At 53.5% G+C, this 22,462-nt stretch overlaps 11 protein-coding genes across 11 annotated transcripts; 9 read left to right on the plus strand and 2 right to left on the minus strand.

Moving 5' to 3' along the window:
- Positions 1-18: 18 nt before the first annotated feature.
- On the plus strand, positions 19-766 carry CLUP02_05776 (uncharacterized protein; the record flags this gene model as incomplete). Its single annotated transcript, XM_049284781.1, has 2 exons — positions 19-30; positions 107-766. The coding sequence occupies 2 exons, from the start codon at positions 19-21 to the stop codon at positions 764-766; spliced, it is 672 nt and encodes a 223-aa protein (XP_049141924.1).
- A 2,331-nt stretch (positions 767-3,097) lies between these two features.
- On the minus strand, positions 3,098-3,310 carry CLUP02_05777 (uncharacterized protein; the record flags this gene model as incomplete). Its single annotated transcript, XM_049284782.1, has 1 exon — positions 3,098-3,310. One exon carries the CDS (start codon positions 3,308-3,310, stop codon positions 3,098-3,100), a length of 213 nt encoding a protein of 70 aa, XP_049141925.1.
- A 720-nt stretch (positions 3,311-4,030) lies between these two features.
- Positions 4,031-5,843, plus strand: CLUP02_05778 (LYAR-type C2HC zinc finger; the record flags this gene model as incomplete). Its single annotated transcript, XM_049284783.1, has 3 exons — positions 4,031-4,051; positions 4,504-4,626; positions 4,701-5,843. 3 exons carry the CDS (start codon positions 4,031-4,033, stop codon positions 5,841-5,843), a joined length of 1,287 nt encoding a protein of 428 aa, XP_049141926.1.
- Positions 5,844-6,754: 911 nt separating this feature from the next.
- CLUP02_05779 (Pex2/Pex12 amino terminal region) lies at positions 6,755-7,957 on the minus strand (the record flags this gene model as incomplete). The annotated part of the gene is made up of 1 exon (XM_049284784.1): positions 6,755-7,957. The coding sequence occupies one exon, from the start codon at positions 7,955-7,957 to the stop codon at positions 6,755-6,757; it is 1,203 nt and encodes a 400-aa protein (XP_049141927.1).
- A 1,030-nt stretch (positions 7,958-8,987) lies between these two features.
- Positions 8,988-12,153, plus strand: CLUP02_05780 (carbon-nitrogen hydrolase; the record flags this gene model as incomplete). Its single annotated transcript, XM_049284785.1, has 14 exons — positions 8,988-9,041; positions 9,134-9,211; positions 9,281-9,673; positions 9,748-10,257; positions 10,317-10,389; positions 10,455-10,930; positions 10,997-11,019; positions 11,073-11,086; positions 11,146-11,226; positions 11,319-11,446; positions 11,498-11,533; positions 11,601-11,844; positions 11,905-11,952; positions 12,026-12,153. 14 exons carry the CDS (start codon positions 8,988-8,990, stop codon positions 12,151-12,153), a joined length of 2,286 nt encoding a protein of 761 aa, XP_049141928.1.
- A 243-nt stretch (positions 12,154-12,396) lies between these two features.
- Positions 12,397-12,739, plus strand: CLUP02_05781 (uncharacterized protein; the record flags this gene model as incomplete). Its single annotated transcript, XM_049284786.1, has 2 exons — positions 12,397-12,459; positions 12,536-12,739. The coding sequence occupies 2 exons, from the start codon at positions 12,397-12,399 to the stop codon at positions 12,737-12,739; spliced, it is 267 nt and encodes an 88-aa protein (XP_049141929.1).
- A 227-nt stretch (positions 12,740-12,966) lies between these two features.
- CLUP02_05782 (uncharacterized protein) lies at positions 12,967-13,427 on the plus strand (the record flags this gene model as incomplete). The annotated part of the gene is made up of 2 exons (XM_049284787.1): positions 12,967-13,032; positions 13,215-13,427. 2 exons carry the CDS (start codon positions 12,967-12,969, stop codon positions 13,425-13,427), a joined length of 279 nt encoding a protein of 92 aa, XP_049141930.1.
- Positions 13,428-13,570: 143 nt separating this feature from the next.
- On the plus strand, positions 13,571-14,802 carry CLUP02_05783 (uncharacterized protein; the record flags this gene model as incomplete). Its single annotated transcript, XM_049284788.1, has 2 exons — positions 13,571-14,248; positions 14,332-14,802. The coding sequence occupies 2 exons, from the start codon at positions 13,571-13,573 to the stop codon at positions 14,800-14,802; spliced, it is 1,149 nt and encodes a 382-aa protein (XP_049141931.1).
- Positions 14,803-15,009: 207 nt separating this feature from the next.
- Positions 15,010-15,436, plus strand: CLUP02_05784 (uncharacterized protein; the record flags this gene model as incomplete). Its single annotated transcript, XM_049284789.1, has 3 exons — positions 15,010-15,041; positions 15,190-15,238; positions 15,341-15,436. 3 exons carry the CDS (start codon positions 15,010-15,012, stop codon positions 15,434-15,436), a joined length of 177 nt encoding a protein of 58 aa, XP_049141932.1.
- A 2,186-nt stretch (positions 15,437-17,622) lies between these two features.
- Positions 17,623-17,819, plus strand: CLUP02_05785 (uncharacterized protein; the record flags this gene model as incomplete). The annotated part of the gene is made up of 2 exons (XM_049284790.1): positions 17,623-17,700; positions 17,757-17,819. 2 exons carry the CDS (start codon positions 17,623-17,625, stop codon positions 17,817-17,819), a joined length of 141 nt encoding a protein of 46 aa, XP_049141933.1.
- Positions 17,820-20,420: 2,601 nt separating this feature from the next.
- On the plus strand, positions 20,421-20,881 carry CLUP02_05786 (uncharacterized protein; the record flags this gene model as incomplete). The annotated part of the gene is made up of 2 exons (XM_049284791.1): positions 20,421-20,692; positions 20,770-20,881. Coding segments are annotated over 2 exons (384 nt in total), but the record flags the coding sequence as incomplete, so codon positions are not given.
- Positions 20,882-22,462: the final 1,581 nt, after the last annotated feature.

The raw sequence follows: 22,462 nt of genomic DNA on the forward strand, positions 1-22,462 counted from the left end.
TCCACCCTTCACCACCTCATGCTAGGCACTGTCAGTCTACCTTACGTATACCAACATCCTGTACATTCACAGCCCACAGCTCATTGCACATTGTCATTCATGACAGCGGGGGAGCGTGTCTTTCATTCCAGAGCAGTTGAGGACCCCGAGCTGCCCGGATGTGCCAGTCACCGGACACCCAGATTCCATACCAGAATCAAGAAAGACAGGTGAGACTCCCCCGACTTATATTGGGCTACCTCAAGGTACGGGTGGATACCGAATACCGACGACTATGTATGGGTTTCAGTGGTCCTGTCTTGGCCCCATCCAAGGTTCGACTTTGACCTCTGAGCTTCAGTTGGAGCTTGGCGTCCTTCCGGCGGGCTTCGGACTTCTTGAGCCCTTGGTGTTGAGTACCGTCTATCCATTCGGAGTACTGGCGTGGAACGACTTGATATGGTTCTTGGCGAATGGAAAGGCTCTCTGCGACTGCAGCGTTGGACCTGGGCTTTCCCTTTCTTTTCCGCCTCACATTACATGCAGAGCAAGCAGATATGCCATTCAAAAGCTCTGCAAGTCATTCCAACATCCACACCTCGGCCCCTCTACGGATACAGTACCACGATCACGTCGGAACCCACGATTCAATGACTTGCATCACTTTACTGCCCAGAGACGCCGGGGGCCAGGAGCGTGCGCAGAAGACCGCCCCAACGCAAAGGGAAAAGCAAAAGCAACGACGAAGGATCTCCGGCAAGCGGCAAGCGATCCATTTATTTGGTAAAGATCAGGCGCTACAACGTATTACAACCAGCAAAAGTCACGGAGCTTCCCCAAGGTGCAAGATCATGAAAAGCTACTGCCTACACAAGCCGTCGTTCATGCAGCAGCGGAAGCTACAAGCACACAGCCGCCGATGCCATTGACCAACTTGTAACCAGCGTTGGTCGTTGAATCCTCCGTCAACTTAGACGCGCGCTTTGGAGGGCGCTGAAAATGCATCTCGTTTGGGCAAATTGGCGATGCACTGCAACTGGGGGCCCGTCATGCAGCCCGCTAATCAACGTACCAGAGGGCGATGTGACGGCCCTGTGGAAAATGCTAGGTCAAGGCCCAACGCGGCGGCAGCAGCCGTTCCGTTGTTCTGGGACTGTCGTCGTCATCTCCTTTGATTCGCGGCAGCATCCAATGCCTTCTAGACGGATAGGGGCACTCGTCGTTTGGTGACTTTGGTCTCGTCCGACCCCCGGCCTTGCCTGGTCTTGCATGATGCTGCTTGTCTGCAGGAGTCAGAACAGCAGCAAGACGCCAGGTTGAAGGGGTTTCCGTGGCCGTGCTGGATACCCCTGGTCATGGAAGAAGATGCAGAAGCTCTTCACTCTACGAATATGCCCAGAATAGAAGCAGAGCCAGAAGCACCAACTCTTCTCTTGGACTTCTCGGCCCCTGAGTCGTCGTCTGCTAAGCAAGGTTCTCATCACCTCCCGTGAAACCGCGGCAGGGCGGGAACGGGGAGAGTGAAAGACAGGCCATCTCTGGCGACCCGAGACTACGCTACCGCCCGAGATCAACAGCCCCGCCATGTCGGTTCCAGGTTCCCTTACTGGCGATGTCTACCGCAGTATACGAATACTTCAAAGCCCACACCCATGCGAAGCCGCGCACTTCCTAGTTCACGATATAAGGCCGAACGGCGATGCATGGCGTACTACGTGTCACTGCGAGATGAGGGAGGTAGTGATGGTGCCTGCGTAGGTTCAGGGCAGAAGCAGCTAGAGTCCCGTTGTTAGTAGATTTGCGGCGATACGGTGAACCCACAGGCTAAGTAAGCCCTTAGCTTTGCATATCCACGTTCCTATTTCCACCTGGTCTCGCCTTATGAAGAAATGGGGGGCGGTCTACGGCTGCAGAATCTGAAGAGACTTTCCAGCGACATCGCAGCATTGAAATGGGACTTTACGGGGTGCCTACGGCCCTACACAACCACCATCAGGGAGTTAGGGTGAAGGACAGCAGTTCGCAGTGAACACCTCCAGAATACAGATTCGCCCAGCGTCTGTCGTCTCGCAGAAGACTGGAATGAGGCGGACGGATGTAACCACCCCCACCGTTCCGGACTTATTGATCATGATTGGGTTGCTGGACATGATCTGCTATCAGAGTCCAAGCCAATGACAGAGGCGCATCAGCTGAGTTTGGGATCCAATGGGCCACTCGAGACCATTGAATATGCTGAATGACCTTGGTTCCCCTGGGATACCGCCTGTCAACGGTGGAGGGGATGGGCGTGTGATTAGAAACAATATGTCAAGCTGCCCAACCTGACAGACCATCAGTCTCCGAGAGATGCACTCCAGTCCAGTCTCCAGTCCCCAAGTCCCCACGCGCAAAAGAATCTGAGGAGGGGCCCAAATCCGAAAGGGACGAAAGGGCAGGGTGGTGGGAGAAGGAAGAAGGGAAAAAAAGTAAAGAAAAAGTTCACTGCGAAAAGTTTCGGCCGATTCCACTTGCGTTAGGTAGAATTTGCAGTGCAGCCAGCTCTCTCTCAACCACCTACGCTTATCTCTATCTTACCTGATAATTTTTTTCTTCTCCCAACTTCATCCGTAGACCCAAAGAATCCAGCTGTTCGGCGCGCGCAAAGCTTTCTTTCGGTTCGGACGATAGAGAGATCAAAGTAATCTCAGCATTTAATCCAATAATTCACAGCACGGCCGCCATCTGCCATTTGAGTAACTTTTGGACCAAAAGTCTCTGCGCCATTGCCCCTCGATTCGGCACGCCACCATCCATCAGCTCGCCCATCCTCTCTGCCCGCCAAAACAAAAAAACAAAATCCCATAACCACCACAACACAACACTCCCGCGCGAACCAACTCTGGGCCCCCAGTTCAGCTCAAACCTTCTCAAATTGAACTCACTCAGCGGAGGTTCAGGAATTTTGCAGTCACTAGTCGCTTCTTGCGCTCTTGCCGCTCCATTGCTACGGACCGTTTCTGGATCAGTTGCTTCCTTCTCGGGAACAGACAAAATTGTGTTGCGTTCCTGCTGCCCGTCCCTCGTCACACTTTTTCCCTTCTCGCTGTCACTCACACTCACACGCTCTACATCTCTCTCAGTCCGAGTCTGCCATCGGTCTCTCTTTATTACTTTTCCAACACAAACCTGAAGCGCGAAACACCACACTTCGCCCCTCCATTCCCCCTGCCACCCCTGCCGGCCAAACGCCCCCTTGGACCCCTCCAAATAAGGGATTCCAACATTGGAGATCGACGGCACAGCTGCGTATTTGAGACGCGAAACCAACACGGAGAGGAGCCCCTGACATCTCAAAGCTGAACTCTGAAGTTTGAACCTTTTGGTCTCCTTCTCAGTGCTCACTCACTTCCCCGACCAAGCCGAGAGACTGAGAGACCCCATCATCTCGCCATTTGTCTCTCTATTCTCGTTCTCATTCCCCAGCTCACTCACTCCACAAACACACACTCACGACCCCTCGTGGCGCCTCCAAGCACCTCATCTCACTCTCACTCTCACTCATACCAACACCCACCTCTCGGGCTGTATCTATCAAACCCGCTACACTAGTTTCTCGCACAGCCGCGACGGACTGCCAACGTCTCACCACTCCGCTTTTCAAAGCTCTCAGACTCTTGGACTCTCTTTCCCCAAATCCTCCCGAAAAAAGAGTCCCATCTTGGTCTCCTTCTGCCCTGTCCCCTCTCTCCTGGTTACAAGGCACGTCCCGGCTTGCATTGCAGTCCACTTCTCGACGATCCCCCGAACCCATCAGCCCGGCCAGTAAGGCGACGTCCTTGCTTCTGCATCCTGCCAATCCACAAACCGACATACCTACACCACCGTCCAGAACCGCCAACCAAAGAGAAACTGACGCTCGCACTCGTCGCCTCCCATATCGTCGACCCCCCATTTCACCTCCGTCAAAAACCGCGACCCAGTCAGAGCCGTTCTCTGCCCAACCCTCGCGCCCAATAGACACTCCCATCGCAAGACCAACACATCATCATACAGCGTTGCTCCCTTCACCATGGTGTCCTTTTCGTGTGAGGTAAGCCGTCGCCGCCCTCTTTCTCCCGTTCCGTGTCTCTCTCTTCCTTCCATTTCCCTTTCCCATGATCCCATCTTCCAGGGTCCCCCTTTACTCTCATTCCGTACATACCTGCCCTCCCCCCCCCCCCCCCTTCCGAAGATCCCCATGTCGTCTTATTATAAACTCGGGGGCCTGACATCACATCCTCACACCACACCTACCACACCTACCACACATGGCAAGACATCGCAGACACACACCCCTCCAACTACAGAAACAAACCCCCCTCCACTTCCCCTTTGGATGCTGTCTTTAATAGCCAGTGTCTCGTCCCGTCCCTCCCTCGCCTCCCAGACCAAATCCATACAATACCTACCATACACCCCTCTCTAAACACAACAAAATCCAATAACCTCTCGAATACTTGCTGCGCAACATAACTGACCTGTCTCCTTCTTCCTCCACCGCAGAACTGTGGTGATGTTATGACCAAGAAGAAGCTCGATCCCCACAGAAACCGTTGTCGAGGCGCCACTTACACCTGCATCGATTGCATGGTCTACTTTCCTGGAACTGAATATCGCAGCCACACGGTTAGTAGCATCAGCTCCCACTGGCTATTGTAGTCACTTGTATGAACCATGGCACTGACTCGGGCGGCGAATAGAGTTGTATGAGCGAGGCCCAGAAATACCAAGGTGCTCTCTACAAGGAAAAGAACAACAACAAGAAGAGCAAGACGAACAACAACCAGGCGTTTGCCCCTCAGCACGACATGGCTCAACACGCATACGTTGAGGACGTTCCCGATGCCGAGTTCGAAACTTTCCCCTACGAGGCCAGCGACAATGCCAACTCCCCCGCCGACCTTCTCCCCGAAGCGCCAACACCTCCCTCGGCTGCCGAGGGTCACGTCAACGTCTTCGACTTTCTCGACCCCTCAGCGACGCCGAATGCGTCTGCCCTAGGTGCCAAGGAGCCGAACGAGGAGACACAGCTGGTGCGCTACGAGTACGAGGCCGAGGCCTATCTGGACGACGAGGGAGCAATGGTCGATGAGGACCCGCGCGCCCTCGTACAGTACGGCACTGGCGCCATTCCCCAAGGCTTCGAGACTCCGGCTTCTAAGCACGAACGGAGAAGGAAGGATGGAAGCGAAAAGAAGGATAAGAAGCGCAAGCGTCTCCATGTCGACACTGATCAAATGATGGTCGACGCACCTCCCACAACCTTGGCTCACTCTGGTCTAACCGGCGGTCTGAACCGCATGATGTCGCGCCCTGTTTTCCCTCCTTCGCCAGACTACTCCGGAGGCGACGTTGCCGATCCGTCACCGGCCAGCCCGCTCAAGAAGACCAAGTCTTCCAAGCACAAGAAGGAGGGCGGCATTGGCAGCAACCTCATGGGTCTCTTGAACATGAACGGCACCAAGTCCAAGACCAAGAAGCGCAAGGTCTCCTCATCCACCAAGAAGCACTCCTCATCCAGCCGCCACCGATCAGACGGCGAGAAAGCTCCCAAGTTGATCGAGTACCGCCCCGGTTCCCGCGACAGTAAGAAAGGCGAGGACGGAGACGACGAGGGCCAGATGGTGGTCTACCGCCCGCGCGCCGACCTGTTCCTGTCTTTTATCAACAAGGGCCCCGAGAGCGAGCGCGGCTGCAGCATGAACAAAGCCCTCAAGCGCTTTCACCGCGAGCGCAGTTCCTCCGGGGACGGCCTCGGCAAGCTTTCGGAAGAGAAGGAGCTTTGGCGCTCGCTGCGCATGAGGCGTAACGACCGCGGCGAGATTGTACTTTTTCAGGCCTGAATCTGATGGTCGATGTGTACACAATCATGCTGTTCTTTTCGAGGGGTTAGCCGCTCTACGGCTCGGACGGGATATCCAAGGGGTAAACTCATAAAGGACAACGGAGTTATCGAGCGTCATTTTTGTTACTTTTTTCGTGTTTCTTTTATCTTACTTCTTGTTTCATATTCCCATGCTAGGCAACTCTGGCACATGATACCTACAAGATGGATCGGAAACCATCAATGGCCCTGGATGGGGAAACGGGGCCAAGGGAGAAAGGCAAGGGGGTTTTGGCCGTGAAATATCGGATATTACTCTACACTTTTTTTTTTTTTTTGGGTCGATGCGTCGGTCTCCTTTATCTGATTCCCGCTTCTTCTGAAATACCGATATCGTCGCACTCTTCGTTTAACCCACACCCACGTGCTCTTAGCTGGTCTTCGAGCCTTTCACCGAGCCATTTGGGCGCGCACAAAACGATTGAGGCTTTGATTAGGCAAATTCGAAAGTTATTTTCTTCTTCTTTTCGTCTAGTTTTCTCTCTGGCTGTGTTGAAGGAGATTTAATGATGATGGGGGAGAAGAAGAGAGGGAAGGAGGGGAGAGTCGAAGTTGGCGTGGCATCAGTTCTTTGGTATATATATTTATATCTTTGTTCATCTTCTTTGCCTTCGTACACAAGTTTGGGAATCGCAAAATGTTGTAACCATTGTGGTTGTTCGTCAGAGATACCCCCCCCCCCCTCTCGAGCCGTGCATCCATTATCAATAGAATTTCGTAGGTATACAAATGCCACAACGCCCCTCCTCACTCCATCAAATTGATGTCGGCCGGGAAAGTGCTATGTAACCAAACTTTGCAACATGATGATCATATCTACAAAGCATCACCCCTGACATCACAATCACATCGTAGCCCATCGTCTCGAAGTCAAGCAATCCGCAACGGTAAAATATGCTGCACCATAGCCTCCCGTCTACACAGCGGACACTCTGGCTTCTCACGCACCCAGTCCCCGATACACGTCCAGCAAAACACGTGTCCGCACTGCGTGGCGGACGGGTCCTTGAGCTCCTCGAGGCAGAGTGTGCATTTCCGCTGCGCGGCGCCGGAAATGTAGGCCATTGTCTTTTCGTCGCTTAAATCGAAGCGCGCCCCGGGTTCGCCGGAGGCGTCTGCTGAGGGGATCACGGGCGTGTGCGTGACGGCCGAGATGTCGACTTTGCTGCCGCCTGCGCCGTTGCCGCCCGGTGTTCCTGTTTCCGTGAGGAGGAGCCCCGTGTTTGCGGCGTAGGCGTTTGCGTCGAGGGAGACGTCGAGCAAGGAACCGTTGGACCGCGTGCGTGCTGCGGCGGCGGCCGCCGCGGCATCGGAGATTGTGGAGCGGATGTGCAGGTAGGATTGCACGGCGAGCTGGGCGACGAGGAGGACGCCGAGGACCTCGTAGCCCGCGCGGTCGGGGGAGTCGGGGACGCGGCGGGTGAAGACGTAGCGGAGGCCGAGGACGCGTTTGGCGAGCTCGTAGTAGGTGCCCGTGAAGTAGAAGATTGCGAGGGTCGCCGCGTGGATGGGCGCCGCGGAGGTTAGGGAGGGGAGGTTCGTGGCGAGGTAGGCCTTTATTGCGTCTTTTCTGGATGTCTTGTGTTTTGTTGAGGAGGAGGATGATTTTGGAGAGGTTGACGGCTCGAGGAGGGTTCGGAGGCGGGCGCGGAGGGTGGGGAGGGCGCGGCCTGCGATGTAGGGGAGGAGGACTGATGTCGCGATGTAGGATGCGCGGCGGGCCAGGGTCGGTAGGGCGCCGGAGGGGTCGTCGGTGTCGTTATCGGCGGCGCCGACGTGGAGCTGGACGAGGTCGCAGTATTCCTCGCCGAGGGTGCGGTTCCCGGGGAGGGTGGTGAGGCCGAGGTAGAGGGTGTCTGCGAGGAGCCTGTGGAGGGCGGTGGCCGAGTGGGCGGAGCGGGCGCCGAGGAGGAGGCGGTGGAGGGAGGTAAGGGTGTTTGAGAGGTGGCCTTTGTAGTAGGCGTCTTTCTGGTGGGCGCGGATGATGTCTGGGGCGGAGGCGTAGGGGTAGGGAGAGGAGGGGAGGGTCGATGGCGAGGAGGAGGATGGTTGTGATGGTGATGGGGAGGTCATTTTGGAGAGGTGTTGTGCATTTGCGCTGCGTGCGCGCGGTTGAGATGTGTCGTGAATCCAATTGTTGTGTTGCGTGGTTTCGAAGGGGAGGTTTCGTTTGCGCTTTTAGTGAGGTGAGGTCAGAGTCGCAAAGGCGTTTGTTCGTTGAGGGTATCGCGGAGTTGGTAAAAGTACCTTGGTGAGGTCGTGAGGTTTAGGTACAGCCGGGCCCGTGGTTGGGATGTTTTTTGAGCCGAGGCGATTGGGGTGCCGGGGCAGGTTTGGAGGAGAGGAGAGCTCGGCCGATTGTCAGCGGCGTCTGTCACTGGTCAGCATGTGTGGCAGCCAACGCAGCGGCGCCGGAGTGTCAGTGCTTGGGTTCCACGGCCGGGGGTACTGGCAGGGGTTCGATGTAGATACCCTGCCGCCCTACGTATCTTCCTCTTCTTGTCTTTCATGTGAGACGTATGAACAGCTTTAGATGACTTTGACGGTGACTTTTTCTTGAGCAAGTCAATTGATTAACTATTTATCATAATTTGAGGTTTTCATGAAATTCGCACGAGACAAGAGAACAAAGTTGTCGTATTGGTGACAAGGTCTGGAGAGAAGTTACTCCACGATAGATAAGCGGCGTTAGGGCGGCCGGGTACCCGGTGCCGTGGTGCTAACATCCGATAGCGCACGAGGGGTTCAACGCTTCCCGCTCAAAGCTCATGTTCGTCTCCAGCCGACCTAAGCTTCCACCTATCCGAGACTTCTCCGAGTAAGTCGGTTGAGAAGGGCATTGAGGTCTTTTCAACATCAGGGACAAGACTGTGAGCACTTTTAAAACTTCTCGAAGGCTTTTCCCCACAAACAGAGGCTCAGTGAATTCATCCGACCTTTAGATGACTCATCTCATACCCCGCGGTGATTTACTCTTATACTGACTACCGCCAAGTTCGTGCGGGTGCACTAAAGGTAAGATATCATGCGTCACAAAGTCTCTTGTCAACTTCAAGGCGACAACTAACACATCGTTGTGTCCAGATAACTCGAGCTGGTCAGCATGGGACATCTCATCACTGTTGCGACTTGTTCGCTGAACCAGTGGGCATTGGACGTAAGGGTTCCGCAACTAACATAGATGAAGTGCCATTCATACGACCCCTCATCTATGTTCAGGAGGCAGATGCTAAATGGGATCACATATAGTGGGAAGGAAATGCCGCTCGAATTATTGAGAGTATCCAAAAGGCAAAGGCAGCTGGAGCTCGCCTGCGTGTCGGTCCTGTAAGTATTGTGAAGCTCCAACTACGATGCAGCATTGCAAGGATGCGCTAGAGTCTAACACCACCGCAGGAACTGGAGATATGCGGCTACGGATGTCTCGACCACCTCCTCGAGCAGGACCTCTACCTGCACTGTTTCGAGATGCTTCGTCGCATCCTGCTCGACGAGACATGTCACGGCATCCTCCTCGACATCGGTATGCCCGTGCAGCACCGCAACCAGCGCTTCAACTGCCGGGTGCTCTGCCTCGACGGCAAGATTCTCATGATCAGGCCCAAGATGTGGCTCGCTAACGATGGTAACTACCGCGAGATGCGCCACTTCACGCCCTGGATGCATCCCAGACAGACGGAGCAGTACCATCTGCCCCGGATCCTCCAGGATATCCAGGGGTCTACCCACGTCATCTTTGGCGACGCCGTGGTTTCCACTCCCGATACGTGCTTTGGAGCAGAGACCTGTGTAAGTTCATCAGAGGCCACGACGGTTGATTGGCTCGGTATCCATGGAAAATGAGCTGACATGCTCGCCCACAGGAAGAGCTCTTCACGCCCAACGCCCCACACATCGCAATGAGCCTCGACGGCGTGGAGATCATCACCAACTCCAGCGGCTCACACTTCACCCTGCAGAAGCTCGACACTCGTCTCCAGCTCATCATGGAAGCCACGCGCAAGTGCGGCGGCGTCTACCTTTACGCCAATCAACAGGGTTGCGACGGCGACAGGCTGTACTACGACGGCTCCGCCATGATCTTGGTCAACGGAGACGTCGTGGCTCAGGGGTCGCAATTCAGCCTGAATGATGTTGAGGTCGTCACGGCCACTGTCGATCTTGAAGAAGTTCGCGCCTACCGTTCGGCCATCTCTCGCGGTTTCCAGGCTGCGCGATCTGATGCCAAGTATCAGCGGATCCAGACTGCTTTTGAGCTCAGCTCCGAGGACGAGGACGCGGATATCATGATCACCCCTTCGCCCCCTATCAAGCCCAAGTATTACTCGGTTGAGGAAGAGATTGCTCTATGTGCTGGCTGCTACCTCTGGGATGTGAGTTGGGCCAAGTACTCCTTTTCTATATGCCCGGCTGACCCAACTCCCCCTATTAGTATCTCCGCAGATCCGGAACTGCAGGTTACTTGGTACCCCTGAGTGGAGGAATCGACTCTTGCGCCACAGCGAGTACGCCTTTCTCTCCCTTCGCCAGTCACCCCTGAAATCAGTCGCCACTGACACCCCTTTCACAGCAATCGTCTTCTCCATGTGTCGCATCGTAATGAAGGCCGTAGAGGAGGGTAACGCCCAGGTAATCGAGGACGTCAAGCGCCTGGCAAAGTACGACGGCGAAGGCGTGCTCCCCAAGACGCCCCAGGCCCTCTGCAACCAAATCTTCTCAACCATCTACATGGGCATGAAAACGCAGAGCTCCGTCGAGACGCGTCAGCGCGCCAGGGACCTCGCCGAAGCCATTGGCAGCTACCACATCAACCTCGACATTGACGACGTCTACAACGCCCAAAAGAGCCTCGCCGTCACGGCGCTCAACTTTGAGCCGAGGTTCAAGGTCGAGGGCGGGACGAACCAGGAGAATCTGACGCTTCAGTGTATCCAGGCGAGAATCCGCATGGTGACCGCGTACGAGTTTGGGCAGCTTCTTCCCACGGCCCGCGGACGACCTGGCGGTGGAGGTCTGCTTGTTTTGGGCAGTGCAAATGTCGGAGAGGTGCGTTTGCTTTGCTTTGATACCCACGTACATCTCCGCTTTGCTGTCATCTAACAACTGCCACAGTCCCTCAGAGGCTACTTTACCAAGTCAGTGATCCAAATTTGACGACAGGGAGTGACTCATGCTAACTAGTTTCTAGATATGATTGTTCCAGTAAGCTTTCATCCCGCTACGTTCTATTCATGGGAACTAGTACCCCACATCACTTTAAGAGGAGTCTGGACTAGTCCGTCTGCGTGTTATTCGACAGAACCGATATCCTATCTCCTGCCTACATCCTGGTATTATTGCCAGTACTAGCAAGAGAGCAAGGACTGCATGACGACTCTACAGCATCGGAGGAAGTCTACCTTAACTCCATGCCTGACTGACACTCAAAATCTAGGTGCGGATATCAACCCGATTGGCTCCATCGACAAAGCCGACCTCAAACGCTTCATCGCGTGGGCCGAAAAGGACTTCAACATCCCGTGTCTCCACGACTTCCTAACGGCGGTCCCGACCGCAGAGCTTGTACGTGATATACCCGCTAGCCCCTCAAGCCCCGCCCGCTGAACGCGCAAGAGCTGCGGCTCAACTCATGCGCCAGCATCCTCCCTTGTCTTGACAAGAAAAAGACTTTGCGGGGACAAACAGCCTGACTTACGTGATCACAATCGCATTGTAGGAACCCATCTCAGAGACCTATGTACAGAGCGACGAGGTGGACATGGGCATGACCTATCAAGAGCTGACCATCATGGGCCGCCTCCGCAAGGTGAACAAGCTGGGCCCGTACGGCATGTTCCAACGCCTTGTCCACGACTGGAGCGTCGACCGCAAGCGTGGTCCCGATGATGATGCTCCCGCGTACGAGCCTAGCCAGACGGCCGATAAGGTCAAGAAGTTTTTCCACTTTTACGCCATCAATAGTGAGTTGTTCCTGCCTTGTGAGACGATCGCTGTTAGGTTGTTCTAACTTTGGTGAACAGGACACAAGATGACGACGCTTACACCGGCTCTTCACTGCAATGACTACTGTATGGCAGCACATCGCAACCCAGTTTCTTTCTTTTCCCCCGGTTTAGTAAGTCACTGACTGGTCGATAATAGCACCCGACGACAATAGGTTCGACCTCCGACCCTTCTTGTATCCCCCCTTCTGGAAGAGCTGGAGTTTCAAAAAGATTGATGCGGAGCTTGCAAAGATTGAGAAGCGGAGGGCAAAGACCAAGGCATAAGTGTATTCGTAGTCTGTAGTCCCGTAGTCCGTAGCCCCCCCTGCCTTGAGGTAGAGAATGATGGAGGCATAGTCCGCATGGTTCCGCATGGAGAAGGAGGGGCCCTGTAATTCTTATGGGTCCTCGCACTCGACCCACAGCGTAGGGCTAGCGTTCCGGCGATCGAGGTGGAAACAGATTCCTTAAGGGAGAGAAGAATTGCGCTAGAAACAAGATGCTGGGTCCATACCACCCATAGACTTCATGGATCCCGCGGTATCGTCGGACCCCGAATCTAACAAAATTCCCCGAACACTGTATCACAGAGTATAATGACCAGAAGGACGCGTGTAATGAGGCTCCCTATTCGTTGTTTGGACTCTCCTACGGACCACCTCTGTAGAGCTTGTTCGTTACGGGCCACGGCTCCCACATGCCGGCTGCTGGCTCCCCCCTTCCCGCCCCTCCACAGTCTACCCCACATTTCCCGACTACAAGCCTCCGGCAGGGCGCCGGCTGTCCATCCGACTATTACCTCACTTCGGATCCGGAAAGTCCATCACTGCCCAAACATATCAAGTGCGATGTGGCCAATCAGCGGTTCTGAGATGGTAATTCTCTCCAGGTGGGGTGGGTGGCTCCGGGAGGAACCCATGTCAACATGTACTCCATATACACGGCGGGATTGAATAATAGGCTCTCGAGTACGCGGTAACGCTCTCACGATGCGAGATTTCTTGCACAGTCCAGCCCTCCTGCCAAGACTTCTAAGGGGCAGGGTGACGTTTGTTCCCGTCCCCATCTCCCCGTCCTCCCTTCGAAAGCGTGGTTGTGATGGCTAAGCATGTGAGCTTATTGGCCAACACGGTCATGGCTCCGTCTGAACATGTCCTGCGGTGTGTAAGTTAAGGTAGTCAGTGAGGTCGATTTAGGATGTGGACCATAGCTATGTGCGTATGCTTCTCTGTGAAGGGGAGGAGAAACATGGAGATCTGCAAACGTCAGGAAAGGGCAGTGTTTTTTTTTCTTTTTCGCTTCCTATGTGGCGGGAGTTCATCCGGAACATGGCAAGGTTCTCATAGTCCACTTTGGAGGAGTGGATGAACTTTTGCTTCGACGGCAGCGGAATTGTAGTGGCGATGTACGTGACGACGACGGGTGACGACTGGGCGAACAACGCAGAAGCAAGCATCGCCAAAGTGGGAGACAACGGAAAAGGAGAGAGAGGCCTCTTGAACGAGATGGAAGTATATAAGGATCGTCGAATCACCCTCGACGAGAGAAGAGAAGAATGAGACATCAGCAATCCAAGCATTGAGAAGCTATCACACAGATCTTTCCCAAACCCATACTCTCTTTCACAGTCTCACGACTCTTACTCACTCACTTATACAACGAAACCACCACTCTTTCCCCCCAAAGACAACAACAACGAACAATGCATCCCGCCGTCCTCCTCGTCCTCACCTCCGCCCTCCTCGGCACCGCCCACCCAGGCCACCACGAAGAAACCCACCCCTCCCTCCTCGCCTCCCGCCACGCCCACCACGGCCTCGCCCGCCGCGGCCTCGAAGCCTGCTCCTCGTCAAAGGTCTACCGCGACCTCCAGGCCCGCGCCCTCGTCCGCCGCGCCGACGCCATCGCCTACCACCGCGCCATCCGCAAGCGCGCCACCGACAGCGCGGGCGTAGGCCACAACCTCACCTCCTCGCACGTCGGCATCGACACCTCCACCGCGTCCGCGGACCTCTTTGGCTCCAACCACACCTGCATTCTCGACCCGGAGGGCGAGATTGGCCCCTTTTGGGTAAAGGGGGAGCACCTGCGCTCCGACCTGCGCGACGACCAGGAGGGCGTGGATGTCGTTCTCGACGGGCAGTTTATCGATGTCGAGACGTGCGAGCCGATTACGGATTTGTACTGGGATCTGTGGAACTGCAATGCTACGGGCGTCTACTCTGGCGTGCAGAGTTCCATGAACGGCGATGTGAATGACGCGAGTAACCTGGATAAGGCGTTCCTTCGCGGTATTCAGAAGACGGACGCCGATGGTGTGGTGCAGTTTACGACCAAGTTCCCCGGTCACTATGATGGCCGCGCGACGCATCACCACATGGTTAGTTCTCTCTCCAGAGAGCAAAATCCTTAACCTCTTTTCCCCAACCAGAGGGCATCTCATACTAACACACGCAAAACCAGGTCGCTTTCCTCGACGCGACAGTCCTCCCGAACAACACCCTCTCCTCCTCCCACGCAGCCCACATCGGCCAGCTCTTCTGGGACCAGGACCTCATCACCGAGGTCGAGTCCCTCTACCCCTACACCCTCAACACCGTCGACGTGACCCTCAACGCCGACGACCACGTCGTCACGAGCCAGCTCGGCTCCAACGCCGACTCGGACCCCTTCTTCGACTACGCCTACCTGGGCGACGACGTCGCCGACGGACTCTTCGGCTGGATCACGATCGGCGTCAACCGCTCTGCTTCCTACGAGACCAGCTACGATTTCGAGTTGACCGAGGCGGGTGGTGTCGCGGTCGAGGGCGAGTCGGATGGTGGACTGAGTGGTGACATGCCCAGCGGTGGAATGCCTAGCGGTACTGGTGCTTTCAGCGGTGGTGCGCCGGCTGCTACTTCCACTGCTGCTGCCACTGCTGCGTGCGCATAAGTGGTGGAAAGTTGTGAGGCTTTCGGAAAAGGGGCAATGGGATGCTTTCCTTAGAGGAGAAAATTTCCTGCTGGTTGGATATTACACCATTTTCCTGCCTTCTCTAGATCTTCTATATTTCTTATCTGATGTCAGATTTCCTCAAAGTTGTTAGATGTAGTCCGTGAGTCTCTTCATGGCCAAAGTGTTCATGTTAAAAAAGCAAATATGTCGAATCCCGGTTGCCATTTTGATAAATGGTAATTCCACGAAAGCACCTCATTCTTAGTATATGTACTCGACTCGATTGGCTGCTAGGACTGACATTATAGAGATCCAACTCTTTCACTCTTTAATCTAATAATCCAATATCGCAAAAGTTTGTCCATGTCAGATACCTGCACATAGTTTCGAAACCGAAGAGTCAAACAGTACGCTCTTTACAATGATACTTGTCGTCCACTGAAGCAACTCAAACTAGAATAATCAAGACATGGTAATTAGACAGACTTAAGATCCTGACATATGCTAACCATATGAAATTTGTCAAGATTCCCAGGCTACGCGAGAGAAACCCTTTGGCCATGCGCGCTGGGATCACGTATCCGAGCACAATGTGTTACCCGTACAACTCATTGAAATCAATATCGATTGATATTTCAGTATGACCTCTATACGACTACTTCTCACAAACTACACTGAAAGAAGGAAAACGGCCAGTGTTGTTGCAAAGATATTGCCGCCTCGACTATACGGAATATATTGAGATGAAACTTCTGTCGACTTCGCAACCCGATAACTCAAAGCACCAAAGTACAGTAATATTGTCAAAATAGTCACAAGACGTCGAAAGAGAATTGCGGGTGTCATCCGTTCCACAATCCTCCCGAGCAAAGTCAGTGGAGACACAAGACATTGCTGCGCTGACGATTGTTTCTGTGTTCAATTCCCGCCGGGATTTTTTTGCTTCTTGCACCATCTAGCGATGAAAATCTTTGACTAACCCATCTTACCTATTTTATCTATGCAAAGGCAAGGGAGGAATTAGTCCCGAGGCAAGCTCCCAGTCCCACGCTGGTTCCGAATAGAAAGGGAGGAAAGAATCTGTAGCGGGACGAGGGGTAACCAGTGTCGGAGAAAACACTTCCAGATGGCTTGCGCCAGCCTCAAGGCAATTTTGATACTCTGTGTCTCGGTAGAGGGATTCCGCGGCAAGTCGAGCAAGTCGACATTGAGAAAGTCGTAGCTGGGCGAGTCCAGCTATCACATTCTCCACATAGCGAGAGAAAATCTACCAGAGCGCAGGGTTGTCCGTCCAGTTGCAGTATCTTCCCTGCCAAGTCCAAATGTCTCAGCAAAAAGCAAAAATGTCGACGAATGAGCAGACGATGAATCGAAGTCCTCTCCTCAAGAAATCGGCACTAGTAAAACCTCGATAATCGACGATTGGCCCTGGTCGAGTTGTCTCAGAAATCCGGAAAAGAAAAGTCGAGATCGGCAAGCGGACCATGCTCGAATTGGGTCTGGGAGATGCTCCAAGCAGAAATGTCTCACACAGCTTCCGAGAAAAAGAGCCCTGCACACGAAATAACCTTTTCCCAATCGTGGGCCCTTGCAGTTTCCTAGAGGCAAGGGGACTCCGCGTTTCCACTCTGAAGACGACGTTGTTGATCTTTCTTTGAAAACGCGGGCCTGTTCCCTTTACCTTTTTCGCTCGCGTCGTTTTCGGTAGTAGCTAGCAGATTGAGATCGAGACCATCGCTGGGGCCTTTCGAACGTAGCAGATCTGCAACGGCTGCGGGTGAAAAAAATAAAGAAGGATTTAATCGCAGCAACCTGAAATGGGCCCGCCAACGTCAAAGCCCGCCCGCCGCCTACTGCAGGTAACGTAGCTCCGGGCAGCTGCTTTGCCTGACGGTATTACAAAACCACCTTGAAATCCTCTTCGATGCATCCTCTTGAAAGAGCCGAATTAAAAGATAGTTTCCACTCAGCAGCGGACTTGCGTAAGTAGCTCTCGGGGCCTTTCTTGTCAATATCGAAATAGGCCACCAGCACATCTGTGTAACTCGGCCGTGGTCATCGGGACCAATTCCTCCTCCGCGGATGTGACGGCGCCCAAACTGACGAGATCGGTAGGGCTGCGGGTTGTTCAACGGTGCAATAAGGGTTTTTTGTTGAAAGGTAATAACCTGCAGACGCGGCTGTCGGGCATCGCGTTCCAGTCTTTCGTAGCCGTCACAGCCGGCAAGACATCGGGGCTCGAAAAGATGGCTGACACATATTGCCTGACTGAGCTTCCCGCGACATGATCCGTTTTTGTCTCAGGCTGGCGTCTTGGACTCGTTTTGTGTCGTTGAAGACGGCTATTTTAAAGTCGCGGTCAAGCACCTTGTACCATGGTGACACTTGGAATCCTGTTTGTCGGACAAGGCGGTGGGAGTTGGTCAACCGACGATATTCTTCTCTTGTCGCACACGTACGATCTGCGTGATCACCGGGGATATCATGCGCTCTTTAAGTTCGACGAACACGTGCCAAGCAGTGCATCCAAATATCATCGTGGCGCATTCCAGTAACTGCTCCCATGTATTCCCGCACGCAACTCGAAGCTTCTCCAGCACCTGAAGCCAGCACAGAGCCCACAGCCTGATGCCACAAAGCTTGGTATCACCAAGAGACCTCATGCCGAGAGAAATGGCTTCTGCTTGTGCTTCTTGGCAAAGATGCCAGCGCAGTGCAGATCGATGCAGAGCAGGCTGTCGTGGCCCATAGAGATCCCCTGCGTAGAATGCCCAATAAGAGTCCATTGAAGATGTGCAAATGATTGGCAATGTGGAAATGAGAATCCAGACCATTAGGACGCCAGTGCAGGTCCGTGATCACATCACTTCTCGAGGCTCAATCAAGCAAGAGACCGTGGGCGAGATCTCAGCTTCAGGACCGCTCGGGCGGCGCGGGTGACACCTAGCAAGCGGACCATTCTTCGGACGAACTCTTCAATTCGCGAGATTATGGATGAGAACTGGCTTGTTTAACTCCGCAGTCTGTGCGAGAGGTCGAGTTCGGATGGGCCAAAAGCCGATTGTTGCCAAGAGGCCTGCACATCTGTCAGAGTATGCGACCTACACTGCACACTTCATCGCTGCTGTCGATCTTGAGCCTTGATATTTTGCCAGTGGCAAGAGTTTCTCATGTGGTGAAAAACAAACAGCGTTGTCAAGGCTGAAGATGCGAGTGAGTAGTGTGGAGAGCTGAGAGGAGGAAACAGACTATTGTTTGGGCTAGCGGTGCCAACAGTTCTAGAGTACAACTTTGCGGATAGAGCCACTAGTCAGGGGTCAAAGGGAGGAGCTGATAGATCCCGCTCCCAAATTCCACGAGTCTGATTAGACTCTTTTGGAACGTCCAGCCGACCTTAATTCAAAGATAAGGCATCGGCGTAGTAAGGCGGGGTTCCACGTAGGCCTAATGTTAAAATGTCGGGGGACGTCGGCCATGGCCGTCTCATATCCCAACGCTAGATGCATTGTGGAAGCAAAAGTTGACCCAAGAGGAATTTTCTCCCATGGTGTTCAATATTTGGCGGTAATCGCTAGGAGGCAGCACGTCAGCATCGGCAAGCATTAGTTCCCAAAATGGAAGTCACGGCCGTTGACCGGCAGGTAAAGAAAGCCAAAGATGGCCCAGAACATAGAGAAAAGAACGCAACTTGATGTCCAAGTGTCTTGAGCGACGACATCTCAAGCCCTCGATCATCGATGTGAACCAGCAAGGGTGGCGCTGGCCACTTTCAACGCCGCCGAGTGCTTTCCCAAACCACTGGGACTCGGCTGTTGATTGAGCTGCTCTCCAGGCAATAACCACATAAGGTACCTAGTGTCCATGACCTTGACTGATTCAAGCCGGCCGTGAAGAAACTTGAGTATTGGCGGTAGTTGGTGTAAGGCTAGACAAGTTCAGAGACATTAACGAGCGGTGGAGAAACCTCTCCAGGTTTGCTTGGACGAATCTCTCCGATCCATGTCAACAACGTCAGAGATGACAGTCTGTATATTGAAAGCGCGCTGGTTGTGTTACTTGATTCCGTCATGAAGACTGCACATTTTCGATCTTGGTTGCTCGCCAAAGTCTTTGGCCAGCTCTGTGTAGTTGGGCCAAAGCTCCCACTTGCATCGTGGCAAAGAGGCCATTCAAGACCCCGCGATCTTTGAGAATGTGGTATGTATACGAGGTTCTGAGGTCACATCGCCATGCATTACATGCATACGTGCAGCTGCGATGATTGTCAGCTCCTGTGCATCTGACAGAAAGGCCGGCTTGGCATTGGTTGGCTTGGCCGCCACATCAGATTGCAACCTCAGGAACAGGCCCAAGCATCCACTGCAGTCATTTTCGAGAGAAGGCTCTTGAGCCATGTAGAAAGGCATGAGGCGTTTGTATCATCGACGGAAGAGAAAAAGGGAAGGCGGCACAGGAAGTGGCTTGCGACTTGTCGGGGCTGTCGAGGCTGGCCTCGCCCAGCGCTGCTGGTTTGGCTGACGCTATTGAGCCGAGCCAAGTAGCTAGTTGACTCAAATAGAGTTAATCAGCGTTTGGGACATTTCCCGGCAACTGAGTCGTTGGACTCATTTGTGGGTGAGTGGCGGACGAGTAACCGCGGGGCGGTTCAGTCGAGATTTTCGTCAAGCTTTAGTTACTTCGTGGCTTCATCGATGTCGGCTGGTTGTTTCGTGGCTCTTCGCAAGTACATTCAGTCTAACGTACATGCTTTTCTGTTACGGTAAATCAGCGTAGAGAGGACTGCATCGTGGAGTCTTTCGATTTGTAAACGCTTCCGCAACTGTTGACCCCAAGATCGGTCGCAATCTTTTGCCGTGACTAAGAACGTACCTTATCGATCAAGTGCCAAGTTTCCGACCGATAAGGTTGTCTCGGCGAGCAGTATCCTAATGCAAATCTTCTAGGTGGTGGTCAGCATTTGTCAATAATGACACCTGCGTGGTCTCAGCTATTCCGGAGTGTGGGCGCCTCGAGGACAGCAAATGATGTCGGAAATTGTACGGATCACAAAGCCCCGACCAGGTGCGAGTTGATCACATACGAACTGGGCAATCTGGGCCTGCAGCGCTAAAGTGGAGAAACTTTGGGAGAGTTGGCCAGGTCTAAGTACCTTGTTATCGAAGAAAGTTAATTCTTTCTGAGTCACAAGTACAAGAATACAGTTTTAATAAAACAGTATAGTGCCCACCCAGCACTTGAATTGAGATGCTTTTTCAAGCTTGCCATGAGAGAAAGATGACTGTACTGCTGACTGCCTGCCATCGAGGTCCGCAAGTGGCGCTGTGGCTTCAACCGTGATGGCTTCGCCCGTGATGGGCGAAAAGTCTGATTATGAGTCCCTTGAAAGCCTCTCGAGTTGGCCAGGTCGAATCAAGAACTGTCCCTCCAGCCGTAGCTGAGAGCAGGGAATTCTGCCTAGAGCGGGGGAAAGAGATCTCCAGGCGTTTGTGAGGAGCCTGGGGAGCGCCTTGTCGTATGCTGGATCGAAACTTGAAAAGAAACTTGCTGCAATGTGTTGCACGAACTGCAGGCCGTTACACACTTCCCACGCCGGGTTTCAAGGCTGAACTGAATAGTGGGATGTGATATCGAACGGTGTGGATATCTCCAAAGGTTTAGCTTTAGGTTTAGTTGTCTGCATCCGACTACGCCGTACGTCTTTACGTTTGATATCAACGGACGAGGCTCGTTACCGTGTCGTTGGTAACGTGGTCCAGTTCGAGTTTATTCTTGTGTTTGTGGACGGTGTGGCTACCGGAGGATTCGGAGAATGGGACGGATACACACTAGGCGTTTCTGTGTTAGGCCTCAGGATGTACCTTACTGCCATTCCGCTGACGGAAGGAAGGTGAGGACGGAAAGGTCCATCCGTACCTCCCTCAGATAGGTAGCTTCCAGGTTGTTACTTTCCATCGTTTAGAATAGGTACTTGGCGGCGGCACTCGCTTTTGGGCAAGAAGGCAGTTGCCAGCATCAGATTAACGTGGAAACATCGGATGTTCAACAGCAGGAAGGCGGCACAGGATTACGGCTCTGAACTGGAAGCAGCAACTCAATCTCACGCCTTCCTCTATCCACCCCCTTTTCGCCCAGGGGCATTCAATCCCACGTTACCCACTTAACCTAATCTGGATTAAGGTGACCAGAACGACAGGGTACCAGGGCATCGAAGATGCAGAAATGTACTTAGGGAGGTACCTTTCAAGTGTGGAGTTGCAGGGGTCCCTCCTTCCGTGAATCCGCACCACAGTCCACGGGGTCCACGGGTCAGGGGACCTGGTTGCCGCCGGTCGAAATGCCAGTCAAAGGGAAAAGTCAAGTCATCTTGACTCGTCCAATCTACTGCAAGTCAGCAACTAACATCTCGTATCGTCCGATGGCAAGAAACTGACACAAAAAGCACTGGCCATCGACTGTCTAACTCGCATCGCAATGGCTTAATGGGTCTCGGTTATTAGACACTTTCTGGGCGGGGGGTTTTCTCCCGGCTATCTCAAGCCAAGAGAGCGGTTGCTGGGCTTCGGACGAGAACTACGGCCGACTGCTCGAATCAATGGAGAAGGAAAAGCCTCGCTCCCTCCTTTGACACTTCTTGGCAGCAAACCAAGTTCCCAAGCATCCGGTACCACAGCGGTAATTCTTGCTGGCCTTTGTTCTCACAGCCCACAATGACATTGATGTCTGGTCAACCACGGCAGAGCTCCACCGACGCAACGCCTCGGGTCCCATTCTAGATGAAAATCCTTTGTCATTGAAACGGGTGCTATCGTGCTCCAAATTTGGATGCGGCTCGTAAATCACAACGTCGCAGACGAGGAGTTCGAGTTTTAGATCTTCCATCTCTAGGATACCGAGCCCAGAATAACAAGCAACATCAAAGGCGTGGGATCGTCACCAGCACTACTTCTCAGCCGCGTTCGAGATGGCTTGCGGTGCGGCTCATGTAGTGCTTCAGGAAACAAGCTTGGCCAGGGCAATAATTACTCGGGTGTCGTGGTTCCAGACCCTTCACTGACCATTTTTGATCTATTCTTCGTGAGTTTGGAGTTCCACGACCGAATGTTTGACGTGTAACTGTTGCCCTGTAATTCTGTATCGAGATCATGGACCGGCATGGTGTTGGGATCAAGAGGATCTGCTCATGGGACCGCGGCGAATGTCGGAGTTTTCTTCACCGAAGATCCCACCTTGAGGCAATGGATACCACAAGCAAACACAAATAACACCCTACATCCTGGATGAGTAAGGATATCCTCGGGTCTTGGTGCCAACCAGACCTAAAGTCTCTTACTCGTATTCCAGCCACAAAACTGTGTAAGAAAGAACCTTGCATCTACAACGGCGACAGCGTCTTCGTATCTCGTTCTCGTCGCTGCCTGGGTAAGGTACTTGGTAAGAATACAACGGCTAAGAATGGCAATAACATCAGTTCCCTGCTCCTTGCCCCCTTGCCGGAAAGAGAGATGGCCAAGTGCTGACTGGGGTGGCCCCTGCATGATCAGACCCCACATCATCCCAAGGTACCGCGGGTACGAACCCCTCTGGCGCTAGTCTGCTCGACGACCCTGATCCCAAAGCGCGCATCTTGGAGAAAACACAACACACACATCTTCCCGTC

The sequence above is a fragment of the Colletotrichum lupini genome, chromosome 3, assembly GCF_023278565.1.
Source record: "Colletotrichum lupini chromosome 3, complete sequence".
Taxonomy (NCBI): domain Eukaryota; kingdom Fungi; phylum Ascomycota; class Sordariomycetes; order Glomerellales; family Glomerellaceae; genus Colletotrichum; species Colletotrichum lupini.